At 43.4% G+C, this 15,205-nt stretch overlaps 1 protein-coding gene across 1 annotated transcript in view; it reads right to left on the bottom strand.

Annotated features, from left to right (window-relative positions):
- Positions 1-1,943: 1,943 nt before the first annotated feature.
- The window catches only part of TFCP2 (transcription factor CP2), a 111,142-nt gene continuing 97,880 nt past the window's right edge, over positions 1,944-15,205 (bottom strand). The window contains exons 14-15 of the mRNA XM_088465940.1: positions 3,897-3,948; positions 1,944-3,499 (exon numbers count right to left, since the gene is read on the bottom strand). Coding sequence (XP_088322066.1) covers positions 3,462-3,499; positions 3,897-3,948 — 90 coding nt within the window. The 3' untranslated portion in view covers positions 1,944-3,461. The remainder of the gene's footprint in view (positions 3,500-3,896; positions 3,949-15,205) is intronic.

Here is a 15,205-nt window from a genome sequence, read left to right on the forward strand (position 1 = left end):
TGACCCTCTGAAAAAGAGAAAAAAATAACCGCCTGGACATCTGAAACTTATTTATCCGGATGTACCCAAGCTGACATCAGGACATAATCAAGCTTTACTGAAACTGAAAATGCAAAAGCTTGTCTTATTTCTTTAGAAAGAAAATTGCGGCGCAGGATTAGTGTCCTCCTCCTGTATCTGCAATAACTGGCGGATTGCAGAAAATAAAGCCTCTATCCCATTTGGTACAGGAAAGAGCCATGGTATTGAGATCAAGGATTTCGCTAATGGACCTCCCCCCATGCTTTTAGAGCCCCTGACCTGGAAGCCCCTCTATCTTTCCAAGAAGCTTCCAGCTCAGCAGAGAGAAGCCATTGCGTAAGACAATGGTCTAAGCGCCAAAATCACCCCCTGTAGGTGATAAGGCAAACGTCATTGGAAGCTTCTCCAAGGAAAGACGTAGCTTCACCTATATGTTATGCTAACAGAATAAGCTACTTAATGGCAGCTTATTTTTTTTATCCAGTCAGCCAACTGCCCAAGGCTCAGTTGCTTTGTAAGTGTTACCTACGCCATCCAAGACTGCGAATCTGACATCCCTGAAGATTATTGTTCAGGATGCAATTTTCACTGGGAGAACACAAACTCCACACAGCCAGAGCCGCAGTGGGTTACCAAACCCCAGCGCTGCGACACAGCAATGCCAACCACCACACCATCTGCGTTAAATGATGCCCCTGTGTAAACTAATCTGCACAATATTTGCAGATAAATTGTAGAGACGCCATAGAGCCTCATGTTACATACAGACCCCACACACACAATAGTAAAGTGTAGTGAAAAAGATCAAAAGAAGAAACTGGGATACAGAGAGGCAGGAAAGAGCCACACCTGCCCTAATAGCGCTCCTAGCAGTGCCAGAAAACGCTAGGCATAGAAGAAAGTAATCACAGATACTTAAATGTTCTCCTGACCAGCCTAAAGCCCACTGTGTACTTACAGTTCAGGTTAGGCTACCAGTTTCTTTGCAGCAGCTTTTATCTCATACGGCAGGCAGTGTCCATCCATGTAATGGCCGCCAGCAGTTCCAGAGAAGCGCTGGGAGGAAGGAGCAAGGCTCCGCCCCTTGCTATGGCGCTTAAACTTAACTATAAGCACGCTATGTCCATAAAGCTGTGTGCTCAACCTGTTGAGCCACAGCTATTCACTTATACTGTCTGCCTTTTGGCTGCTCAGCTAGTCGGAGCAGCCTTGCTGCCGACTATACCTCCCTTTAAGATAATAACCTGGCTACCCCGCTAGTACTTACAGAGCTGCTCATGCTGCCGGCAGCAGTAGTGACTGATGGGGGACCGTATGCGCGCTGCAAGCAGCGGCATGTGGAACCCCCTTTGTGTAGATAGTGGTCTAAGCAGTCGGGGTCCCCAGGCGACGTGCATGCACTTACGAGCGGGTCCCCCCGGCAGCTCCATCATTGCAGACAGGCAGTCCAGCTACTGCCTGCCTGTCCTCAATGAATCTTCTGACTTCAGCGCAGCAGCGCTTCTAACTAATAACACCCTGAGGAGTGTTAAACACATCCAGCTCCCCTCGGGCACGAATGAAGACTGGGCTTGTAGGGGGGGGGGTATAGAGGGGGAGGAGCTAGTTACACTTATTAAAATGTAAAGTGCCAAGCTCCCACTCAGCACAGTCTATACCCCACTGTCTTTAGCATCCAGTGTCCCCCTAGAGGATGAAGGTGAAACAAGCTGAAGTAATCATGTTCTAAAATGAACATGTCCTAGGTGCCATGTATAGATATGGCAACAAGAGCAATCGGTCACATGACAGGTGCAATTTACCTCAGGGTGTATCTCTAGTACAGACTAATTCTCATTATTTTTAATCAGTCAACCACTAGAATTGTTAAATTTATGTTTTACGAGTGGCACACAAACGCAAGCAGAAGTAAAACTCATAGCTTCAAGGCCAAAATAGATCAATTTAATGTGAAATATATTATACTGAATTTTCAATTCTCGAAATAGAAGGCTTTTTATCCTTTTTGCAGATAAAGCCGCTGCAATATGACATTTGCTGATTTAGTATTGTCACTCAGTGGTCATCCTTGGGCCAATCACAGTGTTTTCCATGATTGTAATGTGGATCAATCAATGCTGGGAGTCATTTGGATAAAGGCTCTGAAATAACTGGTTAAAATAAATGAACATAACTTATTACAGCCAACATTTTCTCAGTTACAGTTAATTTAAAAAAAAAGAAAAAGAAATGACGCCTTTTATAACACATCATGATCCCAGAATCCTTGAAATGGCAGCAGTGTTTTTATTATCAGAGGTATGCGCTATCCCACAAGACTTGCAGAATGCCACAGGTGCCTCTATAAATATAGAATAGCAACGCCTTGCAAATCTCTTGGAAATTAAATGCAACAATAACGAATTGGAGCAAAACAAAGTAACAAAAAAAAAAAAAAAAAGTCAGTGATCCAGCAAAATATTAGAATTTTTGTTATTTCTTTAGTTTAGTTGAAATTGAAAGCTCGCTTTGTGGCCAGGTTTGGTCATCCTTATCCTGCCAGGTTTTGCATGCATGAACCTATATTTTTTATGTTTACAGATAAAGGGCGAATCTGGTTGAAACAATGCAAATCGCCAAGATCACAGATGTATACAGCATTGAATATACAAGTCATCCGATCAGTAACAGGAACTTTCCCTGTCCAACAGTCAGGTAGAAATAAGAAGAGTCATCTCTGGTGGCAATCCATTAAAAAAAATATATATACGTAGAAAGGCAAGTAAAAATCGCAGAACTTGAGAACAGGGATAGCAGGGGGAAGATGGCTGGTGTTACAAAAAGCATCATACAAAAAGACACATGCTACATAAAAAAAATACTAACCCCCCCCCCCCCCCACCGCCTCTTTCAGACAGTACAGTTTTGACAGAGTGATCCACAACATACAACAATATGCTTCAAGAATATTGTATCCACTTCTTACAGCAGCCGGTGAGAACAGCTTAAAATGTTTATTATGTTTTCTTTTTACTTTCTTTTATGTATATAAAAAAAAAAAAGAAGTGGACAATGAATGTAGAAGCCAAAGTAATGTACTACTTTGAGCAGGTTTACATCATACGAGTTCATGTAATTTTAAAATATCTGTAGCTGCTCGTCCTTGTGCAGACAAAACCAGATCCATACGCCACTGTCAAGAGATATCACCACTTTATGTTTCATCGCTGTGATAAACTCATTAGCTTGTTTAATAGAATGGATGTTTGATTTCAGTCTGCACAAGCAGGATCAGCTTGCCCCTCTCAACAGGGGAGAAAAAAAAAAAGGAGGGTAACGTCGTTTGCCAATAATGTGGCAACACTTGGAGATTCAGTGGTCTCTAGTGCATTCAAGTCTTGGGAGTCTGGCCACTGGAGAGCCTGGATCCATCTCTTCAGTGATGAGGGGACAATGGCACCTTATTTTAGGATGATGTGGTAACTGTCGTTGCCTTCAGCTGAAAGACAAAATAAATAGACTTTTAGTTTAACATTTTGTTTTAATTTATTTAGAGTGGGAGAAGTGGTACATTTCAGGATGCTTTCACATCTTCAATCTCAGCACATAACAATAGAGGATATTACTCGAAAAGATTACAGTAGGCCCATTGTCTATTGCACTGTGCCCAGGTAGTTTAGAGTAGGCCTTTGCACTGTCCCCAGGTAGTTTACAGTAGGCCTATGCACTGTGCCCAGGTAGTTTACAGTCGGCCCATTGCCTATGCACGGTGCCCAGGTAGTTTACAGTAGGCCCATATTGCCTATGCACTCTGCCCAGTTGTGCCTCTGGACCAAGTAAATGTAGCTGTGGATTAGGTCAACAAGCACAATGCCAGCCCAGAGTTGCTGCCCTACCTTTCATGGTATCCAGCACAAAGCAGGACTCGTCTTGGAAATTTTGAATCATCTGATGAAACAGAAAAAATACATTAGCAATCATTACATCTCTCTCTATATGATTACGTCAATCCAAAATCAACTTTCAAGCACCATAATAAGAGACACCCAACTTAATATATTATACCCCTTTCACATCGCAAAAATAACCCGGGATATTGTCGGGTCGACCCAGGTTGAGGTGCAGTGTGAACGCGCCAACAAATTCCCGGGTCGAGCAACTTGGACGGAATAAGACATGTACAGGTATGCACAAAATCAGCATGTGGTACATAGAGCAAGTTGTACTTCGAAACAATATAGACTTACAAAAGAGCAGTTTAACAATAAGAAAATGCAAAGACGTTTCAATAATATATAGTAAAATTAATCAATAATAAATCAAACAGAAATAAAAGGAAGAAAGAAAAAGTAGGGAGTAAGTCATCAATGCCCTCCCCCCTTTTTCCAAGTGGGCAGCCTCAAACCCACACAGATGACCGTAAAAGAAAAAGACCAAAGCGACTACACCCGTATAGGCTCATCCTCCAATAATATTCTGGTCTCATACCAACCCAAGCCTTGAAAGCAAGTTTTAACCTGCAGTTGCATAGAGGATGGCAGAGTATCCTCACAGCGTCCCATAATCAAAAAGAATTCTGCACCCTAGCCTCCTTATGGATGCCTCCAGCCAAACCATATAAAAAAAGGAAAAATAATTTGTTGGGAAAGACTGCTGTAGTATGTCTTTCATTGCAGCAGCAGCAGCAGAGATAACAAGTTGGAGTTTACTACATTTAGTGTATCTAGACCCCAGAAGTGTTACTCCGAGTATGGCCCATTACAGTGTCAGCGGCACGTAATTCAGGAGGTGGGCATTAGCATAGGCGTTACATTTGCACCCAGAATATTTTAATTGGTGGGCAAACTCACAAACAGATATGTTAAGGTATCTAACGCAGGAACATTTAGGACAAGGACTAGTGGGATTGTAATCCCATCAAGCTATGTCTGGACGGAAAAAGATACCCTCTGTAAAATAAACGGGAGTGCGTTTCTTTGCACATAGAAGCTGGTAAAGTTTTATTCATGTAAAGAAAATGGGTCAAGTGCTTTTTCCTCTAGGTGTGGAGATTGAGAAGTCCATTGACTATGTTTATCATAATAAGGTGCACGCAGAGTAATATAAAAACACAAAATGGCTAACACCACCACTTAATTGTTAGAAGCTTTAGAAAATCTACCCCATAGTCTCCTCCATGCTTTAAAGGTGGATTCCACAGTAGCGCTTCTGGTTGATACCCAATATCTGTAAATGGGCAAAATTAACAATTTTTTCCTCCAAAACCAGCCAGAAATTGGTGGGTTTTTTTTTTTTTTTATTGAGTAAATTTTTATTGGTTTATAGAAATACATTAACAAATAACCAAACAAAATATATATACACATACACATAAAACATATATATATATATATATATATATATATAAAAAAAAAAAAAATACCACACTATACAAATATTGGAATATTGTCAAACACCTGAAAAAATTGGCAAAATCAACTAGATCCCAACAAATTCTCAACTTATCACACAGCACATTACCTCCAACAAAGTAATAATCTACCTAATTATCCAAACAATAATATACCGGTCAATCATTAGGCAATGCACGGGCATAACAGGATTGAAGCCAACTGCTCCAGATACGTTCATACTTCTTCTCAGCTTTGCGACAAATAAACACATGTTTTTCATGTTCAACAGTGGTACGGACCAAGGACAGCCAAGCATTATAATCTGGTCCTGTAGGAGCCATCCACGACCGAGCCACACATACCTTAGCTAGTGTACACATATTGACAATGTATTGTTTAAGATATCTGTCCACTACCTCATCGTCCATAGAGCCTAAACAGCACGTCAATGGCGTAGCTAAAGTGGGAGCAATACCTGTATTGGACAAAACTCTCAGAACCTTATTCCAAAAAAATGCTAACCACCGGACAATCCCATAGAAGGTGCCAGAAAGTACCGCTACTAATTTTACACTTAGGGCATATGTCAGATGCTCTCCCCCCAAATCTCAGCAAACGGACAGGAGTTAAATAGGTACGGTGTAAAATAAACAGTTGAATCTGTTGAAATCTTATAGAAGTTGTGGAAATACGAGGAGCTTCTAGAGCATTATCCCATTCCGCATCACTTATAAGGCCAATATCTCTCTCCCACTTTGATCTAAGATGTGGTAAACTATCCTTATGATAAGACAATATATAAGAGTATAAGTAAGAAAGCGTCTTCCGGGGACCTAAAGATAAAAGGAATGACTTCAATGGGGATATTTGAATTAGAGGAGGGCCATCTGAAAATTGAGCCGAGAGAGCATGCCGTAATTGCAAATATCTATAGAAATATGATTGAGGGAGATGATGAGCTTCTTGGAGTTGTGCAAATGATTTAAGAATTGAAGTGTCATATAAATGACCCAATGTAGTTACACCGTTAGAACCCCATGTCACCTCAAGCTGTAAAGAGGCCAGTTCAGGTAATATACGATAACTACATAGAGAAGTGTCTGGATCTAATCCCGTAAACTGTAGAATACTAGATACCAATTTCCATATCTTAATAGCTTGCATCAACAGGGGAGGGCCTTTCTGTATAATTCTACCCGCAAGCAAGGCCTGCAATGGTGTAAAGTTAGGGAAAATCTGAGAAACCAACAAAATGTGCAGGGCATTAGGGGAGTCATCTTGAAGCCATAACCGTATATGTGCCATCTGCGCCGCATAATAATAAAATTTAAAATTTGGAAGAGCCAAACCTCCCCCAGACCTAGATCGGGTCAGAGCTGCCAATTGAATACGTGGTCGACGATTCACCCAGACCAATGAAGAAAGAAGACTATTCAAACGCCTAAACAATGTATCTGTAATAAAAACAGGAGAATGCTGCAAAACGTACACAAATTTTGGCTGCACCACCATCTTTATTAAGTTAATTCTACCAGTAACGGTAAGAGGGAGCCGGCGCCAGGACTGAAGTTTGCCCTTTAAGTAGACAAACAGGGGCTCAACATACAATACTATATAAGTCCTTTGGGGAATTAGTTATCCAGATACCTAAATATTTAAATTTATTTACCCAACAGAGAGGGAGAGTGACAATGGGAACAGTCGGATACAACCCCCTAAGAGGAAGGATAGATGATTTGTCCCAGTTTATCTTAAGACCAGAAAAAATACCAAATTGTTCTATGACTTGAAGAACCACAGGCATAGCTGTTACATAGTCAGACAAAAAAAGTAATAAATCATCTGCATATAAGGAAACTTTGTCCATTCTATTACCCAATTGTAGACCTATAATATCATGGTGAGAACGTATAATACAGGCTAACGGCTCAATAGCCAATGCAAACAGGGTTGGGGACAAGGGGCAACCCTGTCTTGTGCCCCGAGACAGGGGGAAGGATGGGGAGATAAACCCATTCACTGACACCCTGGCAGTAGGGTTCGCATACATAAGCTTTACCCATTTCAAGAACACCGGCCCAAACCCAAAACATAACATGACCTCCCACAGAAAGGGCCACTCCACAGAGTCAAATGCTTTTGCAGCATCTAATGACACAATAACAGAGGACGATTCTTCGCCATGAGAGGCCTGTAAGTGAGTGTGCAGCCTTCTAATATTCTCCGACGTCGACTTGCCTGGCATAAATCCTGATTGGTCTGGGTGAACAATCGAAGTAATAACAGTGTTTAGCCGAATAGAAAGGATCTTAGCCAAAATTTTGGCATCTGTGGGAATTAGAGAAATTGGCCTATAGGAATCAGGGTATCTAGGGTCCTTCCCAGGTTTAGGGAGCACAACAATTATGGCTTCAGACATAGATGGAGAGAACAAATTATCTTCATAGAGCCCATTAAACAGATCTAAAAGTCTTGGAACAAAGATACGAGCATGTTTTTTATATATCTCTATGGGAATCCCAACAGATCCGGGTGCCTTGTTACCGGGAAAGGAACTAATCGCAGCATCTACCTCCTCCAGGGTCAACGGGGCATCTAAATATGCCCGAGCCTCGGATGACAATTTTGGAAGCCTAGCAGAAGCAACATATAATGACAAAGCATTCACGTTCTCAGTCAACTGTGTTTGATATAAGTTTTTATAAAATAAACTAAAAACCTCTGCAATATCTTGTGTAGATGTGACCATAGAACCCTCAGGCCCAATTAGTTCCGAGACAACAGCAGAAGGACAATCAGCTTGAACCAGTGTGCCAAAAAACTACCAGTTCTGTCAGCCTGCATATAATATAAATGAGAACGGAATAACAGTCTACGGTTCATTCTATCTGTCAAATGATCAGTCCACTCTGTCTGTGCAGTCAACCATTTTAAACGTGAAGATTCCAACCTGTCCCCCAAGTAATCCAACTCAAGATTTCTACAGGCCATCTCCAAAACACGTTCTTTTTCCCTATAAAATGTTTTTAATTCTGCTACCCTTTTGATCAGAGACCCACGTAAATAGGCCTTGAAGGCGTCCCAAACATTAGCTACAGAGGCAGATCCCACATTGTCAGTGAAATAGCCATCCCACATAACTTCCAGCTCTGAACCTGCACCCATTTGAAGAAGCCAAGAGGGGTGTAGTTTCCATAAACGGAGACCTCTAGGACTACACATATTCAATTCTACTAGAAGTGGGGAGTGATCTGAGATTCCTCTGGCTTTATATTCAATGTTAGTTATATTAGGTACAATAGATGGGGACACCAGGGCCAAATCCAATCTAGAGAAAGAGTGATGCGCGGAGGAAAAACAGGAGAATTGTTGTACTCCAGGGTGTTTAACTCGCCACGCATCAACCCATCCCAAGTCAGTTACAAACTTAGCAAAGCCCTCAACACCTTTAGAAAGAGAACTTGAAGACTCACGCCACTTATCCATAGACTGGTCCATTATATTATTGAAGTCTCCCAAACAGAGCACTGGCGTATCTGGAGAACGGGCCACAAATTCAGCAGCTTTTTTTAAAACGTCATATGAAAAAGGAGGGGGGATGTACACTAACAACAATAAAATGGGCTTAGAATACAGTACACAATCCAGAAACACATATCTGCCATAAGGGTCAGTTTGGACCGCAGTAAAAGAAAAGGGGACAGATTTATTAATAAGAATGGAGACACCCCTGGATGATGAAGTATGCGAGGAGTGATAAGCCCATCCCACCCATGGTCTTTTCAGAGCTAGTACCTTACTCCCGACCAAATGCGTCTCCATTAGACAAGAAATATCAGGCCCATATTGCTTAATCATTTTAAAGACCAAAGAGCGCTTTAAACGATCATTAACCCCCCGGACATTCCATGTTAAAAGTTTCACCATTGTAATACATTGAACTATAAAGCATAATTGAAGTTACCTTAAAAATAGTGTGGTACAGAAAAAATAAAAAAAAACATTTGTAAGAAAAAGACTGGACAACCCATCCAAAACCACCCCCCACCCTGTATACCCACCCGAACTTAGGCATACTTAAACCCAAAACTAAACTAAACTACACTAAAACCCACAGGATACAACTACTCGAACCTTATAGGCGTAAAAGGCACTGGAATAAAAATAACCACCAATGCAACGGAACTCTCCGGCCATATTCTGACCGAAATATCAACATAAACAACAAAAGAAAAAGAAAAACCCTACCAGGAAAAATAAATAAATATACCCAGTAAGGGGAGCGGGACATAGAACAATATCCAACCAATATCACAACAAATATTATTATAGAAATATAAATATTGGAATATCAGAAAAAGGCCTATTTAATGTCGTAATGACACTAGCAATTTCTGGCCATAAACAAATATAATCAGCAAATGCAATCAGTACAGTCATTCCGGTGCCATTTGCCTGTTCCCAGGAGATCTCCGGTCCAGCCACGCCGCAGCCTCCCGTGGTGTAGAGAAAAATTTTGACTCTCCATCCGCAACCACTCGCAGCTTAGATGGAAAAATCATAGCGTACTGAAGACTTAAATCCCGGAGACGACGCTTTATTGGAAGGAATTTAGCTCTGTCTTTTTGGACATCCATTGCGAAATCAGGAAACATAGAAATTTTAACACCGTTGCGTTCCAGTGGCCCTTTAACTTGAGCCAATCGAAGCACAGTATCACGATCCTGGTAATGAAGAAATTTGGCTATAAATGTGCGCGGTGGAGCGCCAGGCGGCAGGGGACGGGTAGGGATCCGATGCGCTCTCTCCACAGCAAATTGGTTAGTAAATGAGTCTCTGCCATATGTATCCCCCAACCACTTCTCAAGGAATGTTTCAGTTGAAGACCCCTCCTCTCTTTCCGGGAGACCAACGAACCGCACGTTATTGCGGCGCAGCCTGCCCTCCATATCGGAAATTTTATGCTGCATTGCGGACATTTGGGATGTCAGGGAGGCCACTTGAGCCCGTAGTGGGGTCTGGGAATCTTCTAGATTAGATAGACGTGTTTCTGCCTCCCCGACTCTTTCGCGGACCTGCTGGAGACCTTGATGAAGAGAAGATATATCGGATTGAACTTTCTCAATCTTATCTGCCAATTTAGTCTCGCAGGAGGTAACTGCTTCCAGCACTTGTTGCAGCGTAACTTCTGGTGATGAATCTGACCCAGATGCAGCAGGGGGAGGTGGGGTCACAGACTTGGATGTACCCTGGGGATCACAACACACTGGGGGCACAGGAGTAGAGGAACGGGCAAAGCGTTCCAGTTTTGCAGCAGCAGCATGACCTGTTTTCCCCATAGTATTAATATAATGTAGGAGAATAATGTAGGAGACTAGTTATAATATATAAATGCACAGGTAGTGACACAGCAGCAGCAACAGGCAGAGATTCCTCCAAACTTAGAAATCACTTACAAGGAAAGAAGTGTTGCTGAGTCCCACAGTTGCAGAGCTGACAGTTCTCCACACAGAGCAGGGAGAAATAGTGATGTCTGGCAGAACTCCAGCAGTATCAGACTCAGAGATAACCTCCCTGACCCTGACTCTAAACACAAGCCAGGCTGGAGAAGCAGACCAGAAGCTCCCAGCAAAGCCCTATTGTCAGGCACAGACAGGCTGCATAATACAGAAGCCAACAGGAGAGGAGAGGCCTGGGTGCAGCTCTGGAATCACAGATAGGCAGGCCCAGGGAATGCAATGGAGGCCCTCAAGAGCCACTCTCCTCACTCCACACAGCTCCAACCAAGTCAGCAGGTTCCTGGCAAGGTATGTGAGAGACAGCAGGGTAGTAACGTTGATATAGGGGTCTCAGGAGGGTTAAGCAGGATTATCAGCCGGAGAGCTCAGAGTCCCTGTGTCCTACACTATTGCTGCCGTGGCCACGCCCCCTGGTGTTTTTTTTTTTATTTAATAAAGTTTAAAAAGCATTTCTAAAAATATATTTAAATATTTTGTTGAAAAAAAAATGAATAGGGGTCTCTCGCACACACTCATGTCAATAGGAACCAATTGTAAACTTACCTCCCAGCCCCAATGGCAATAGACTTCCCAGTGGTCATAGATCCTATTTACAGTAACTCCCCCACACCACTTTAGTAGTTAAAGAAACACTGTTTTATAATCCAACTTCCCCCAGTGTAAAAAATGCCTGTTTTTTGCACCGCCCGTGTGACAAGTATAACTTTTTATGTTTTTAATAATTTTTACCCCGCAGCAACAAATTACTTTATTAGAGCCCATCTTACACCCCCCCCAGGGGAATGGCCCCAAACTCTAGTGGCATTACCCCTACAACTCTACACGCGCAGTGGAGTGTGTGGTAGGGGGATCTGTTGATCAGTCCCCCCTAAACTTGCAGAGATCAGCCAATAGTGCACCATTGTCCCCGGCACATCCACTCCAGAATGCCGTTCGCAGCTATAATGGGGAGAGATGCAGACAGTGATAATGGTGGTCACGGACCGCTGCATCACTGGAAGTTAGGGGAGATCAGTTCTGCACATGAGCAGAACGGATTTCCTCTTGAAAAAGGCAGGGGCCGCAGCAGGGCGACGCGTTGCATGGGATGCGACCGTGTCACCTGAAGCACAGCTGGCTACAGTTGCATCCCATGCGACCACCCCAGTTAAGTGTTTAAGTAGAGAAAAGATGGCTCAGTAGCTAGTTTGGAGGGAGGGCTGATTTCCCATTTTTGCCCTTCTGCTCCGTGGGAGGTGTGTCTTCTCCCTGAGCTCGCCTAAGGACACCTGCGTTACGGTTTGACAGGTGTACGGCCCCACATATCCTATAGGTGGAAAGTTCTTTGCACTGGAAGTTTAAAATCACTTAAGTCAAATTAATTTTGTTGGAGGTCACACAGATTCATCTTTTCTGTGTGTCCATTCCAGGTATAACTCTCTCAACATCACAAGCAGAAAACACTGCATACATCAACGCTTAAAATGAAACGTTCCAAATTAGAAATGCTGTAAAGTGGAGAATGCAGGAAGTGATGGCAAACTGTTCATAGAACAGAGGTAAATCACAAACCACTTTTAGCTTGTGTTTACCACTGTTTGGCTAGAAAGTACACCACTTTGTTTAGCATTTAAAAAAAAAAATACATAGTTATAGTGGGTTGGGTACGGGTTGTCAGCACTTGGGATCCCGGTGGTCAAAATCGAGACGCCGGCATCCCGACAGGGTTAGGACTTTGACTACATCCCATTACAGTAATGCTAGGTTCAGTTCAGCTCCACTTTTATAAGGTTTTCCCACAATGAAGCTTGTTCACGGACTTTAGTGCTAGTCACATTGCTGACGTCTAACATAATTAAACATTTGTTTCTTAACATGCAGTCCCTCAAAGCAACAGTCACTATACATTCTTCGGCGTGGAATGTTCCAACCAAGCACCCAGTCAGTGGGAAGGGCTGCAAAAATCAGAGTTATGGTAGACTTACCTAGATAACTCCTTTTCTTCAAGGTCAATAGGGTCCACAGGGATACCATGGGGATATTATGGTCGGAGACCAGGCACCAAACAGTTAAAGCTTCAGCTCCCAGGATGCCTCGGGTCTTCCTCCATATATACCCCGCCCCCAGCCATAGGACTTCAGTTTAGTTAACAAACCTCAAGGTATGAGAAGGATACAGGAGAAAAAAAGAGTAATCGTACACCAGAAACACTTTCATAAAATGAGGGAATGTGTGACCGAAAGAAAAAATTACCCATGCAGCCAGGTGCGTCAGAGTCGGTGCCCTGTGGACCTCGTAGAAAAGGAGCTAGGTCTAGGGAAGTCTACCATAACTGATTGTTTTCTTTGCGGTCCATAGGGATCCACAAGGATACCAATGATACGGCCACAATCTTGTCCTCTGGCAGAAACACTGTCATGCTCGAGAATCCAGAAGAGCTCCAGATGTACCATTTGCTGTGTTGGAGAAACTAATGATTTCTTCCAAATGATGATCCAGACGTACTTTTGTAAGCAGGCTATGGTCAGTTGAAGATGGTTTTGTAAAACAACCGGAGTCTGTGCCATTATCAGAAGGTCATCCAGATATGGCAGAATTCTGACTCCCTGACGCCTGAGCTAGGCCTTCATGACTGCCATTATTTTGGTAAATACCCGGGGAGCAGTAAATAGGCCAAAGGGTAGAGCCTGAAATTGGTAATGTTGCTGAAAGACAGCAAAACGTAAAAAATTGCTGGTGGGACGGTATTATAGGAACATACAGATATGCATCCTGAATGTCCAGGATGCATATCTTTATGTGGGGGCCTAACCTTCTCCCACATCCCCCGGCTTGAGGGTCACCATGGGGGTGGTGTTGGGGTCCTTCAATCCCCTGGTTACCCATACCAACTCATACCCTCAGAACCATCCCTTACATTCTCTACATTTGAAGTTCATGCTGCCTCTTCTAACCAGTGCACCACCGAGTAACTGTCATTTACCACCCCCCTGGCCCTCCCTCCAGGTTCCTTGACAACTTTGCTTCCTGGCTCACTCACTTTCTCTCCTCAGAGCTTCCCTCTATTATCCTAGGTGACTTCAATATTCCAATTGATATCCCCACAGAATCCTCTGCCTCCAAACTACTCACCCTCACTTCCTCATTTGGCCTCTCCCAATGGACCTCCTCACCCTCCCATGCGAGTGGGCATTTTGCTTGATTTGGTATTCACTCAACGTTGTGATATTTCTGCCTACTCCAATTCCCCATTTCCCCTCTCTGACCATCACCTTCTCTCTTTTAACTTATCCATCTCTCCTTTCTCTCTACCTCCGAAAGCCACCATCACTAAGCGTAACATTGACGCTAACGACACTGCTTTCTTTTCTTCCCTACTTGACTCACTTCTCTCCCCTATCCTCTTTCTCCTGCACTGAACAAGCTGTTTCCCTATACAATTCCTCCCTTACTTCTGCTCTTGACTCTCTTGCTCCGGTGATCACTACTCACCCTCGCAAATCCACACCTCAGCCCTGGCATTCTAAATGCACCAGAAGATCACGCTCTCCGGCAGATTTTCTCCATTTCAAATTCATGCTGTCATCCTACAGTCCTGCCCTTTCCCTCTCTAAACAGTCATATTTCAAGAATCTCATCTCCTCCCAGTCCTCAAATCCCCAGAGTCTCCTTTCCACCTTCAACTGCCTCCTCTGTCCACCCCCTCCTCGTCTCCCCTCAGTGGTGTCTGCCATTGAGTTTGCTACCTATTTTACATCTAAAATTGATTCCATACGTCAGGACATCATATCCAACCAATCCCCCAGCTATCCACCTCCTCCTTTTCCGAATCACCCCTCCCCATACATTTTACCAACTCTGAAATCCTTTTCCCCTGTAACTGGAGAGGAAGTAAAGGCCCTCATTCTGTCCACCCCCACTTCCATCTCTCCCCTCAACCCCATCCCCTCCCACCTCCTCCGCTACCTCTCTCCTTCCGCCTGCTCTCATCTTGCCCACCTCCTTAATCTCTCCCTCTCTTCTGGCACTGTCCCTTCTGCATTCAAGCATGCCCTTGTCTCCCCCATTCTTAAAAAAAACCTACCCTTGATCCTAACATTCTCTCCAACTACGGACCCTTCTCTCTCCTCCCTTTTGCCTCCAAACTCCTTGAGTGTATTGTTTACAACTGCCTCACCACATTTCTTTCCTCCCACTCCCTCCTTGACCCTTTTCAGTCTGGCTTCCGTTCTCTCCACTCCACTGAAACTGCCCTCACGAAAGTCAGCAACGACCTCCTTGCTGCCAAATTCAAGGGCCACTACTCCCTGCTGC

Source organism: Taudactylus pleione, unplaced genomic scaffold, assembly GCF_031769625.1.
Source record: "Taudactylus pleione unplaced genomic scaffold, aTauple2 ptg000065l, whole genome shotgun sequence".
Lineage (NCBI taxonomy): Eukaryota > Metazoa > Chordata > Amphibia > Anura > Myobatrachidae > Taudactylus > Taudactylus pleione.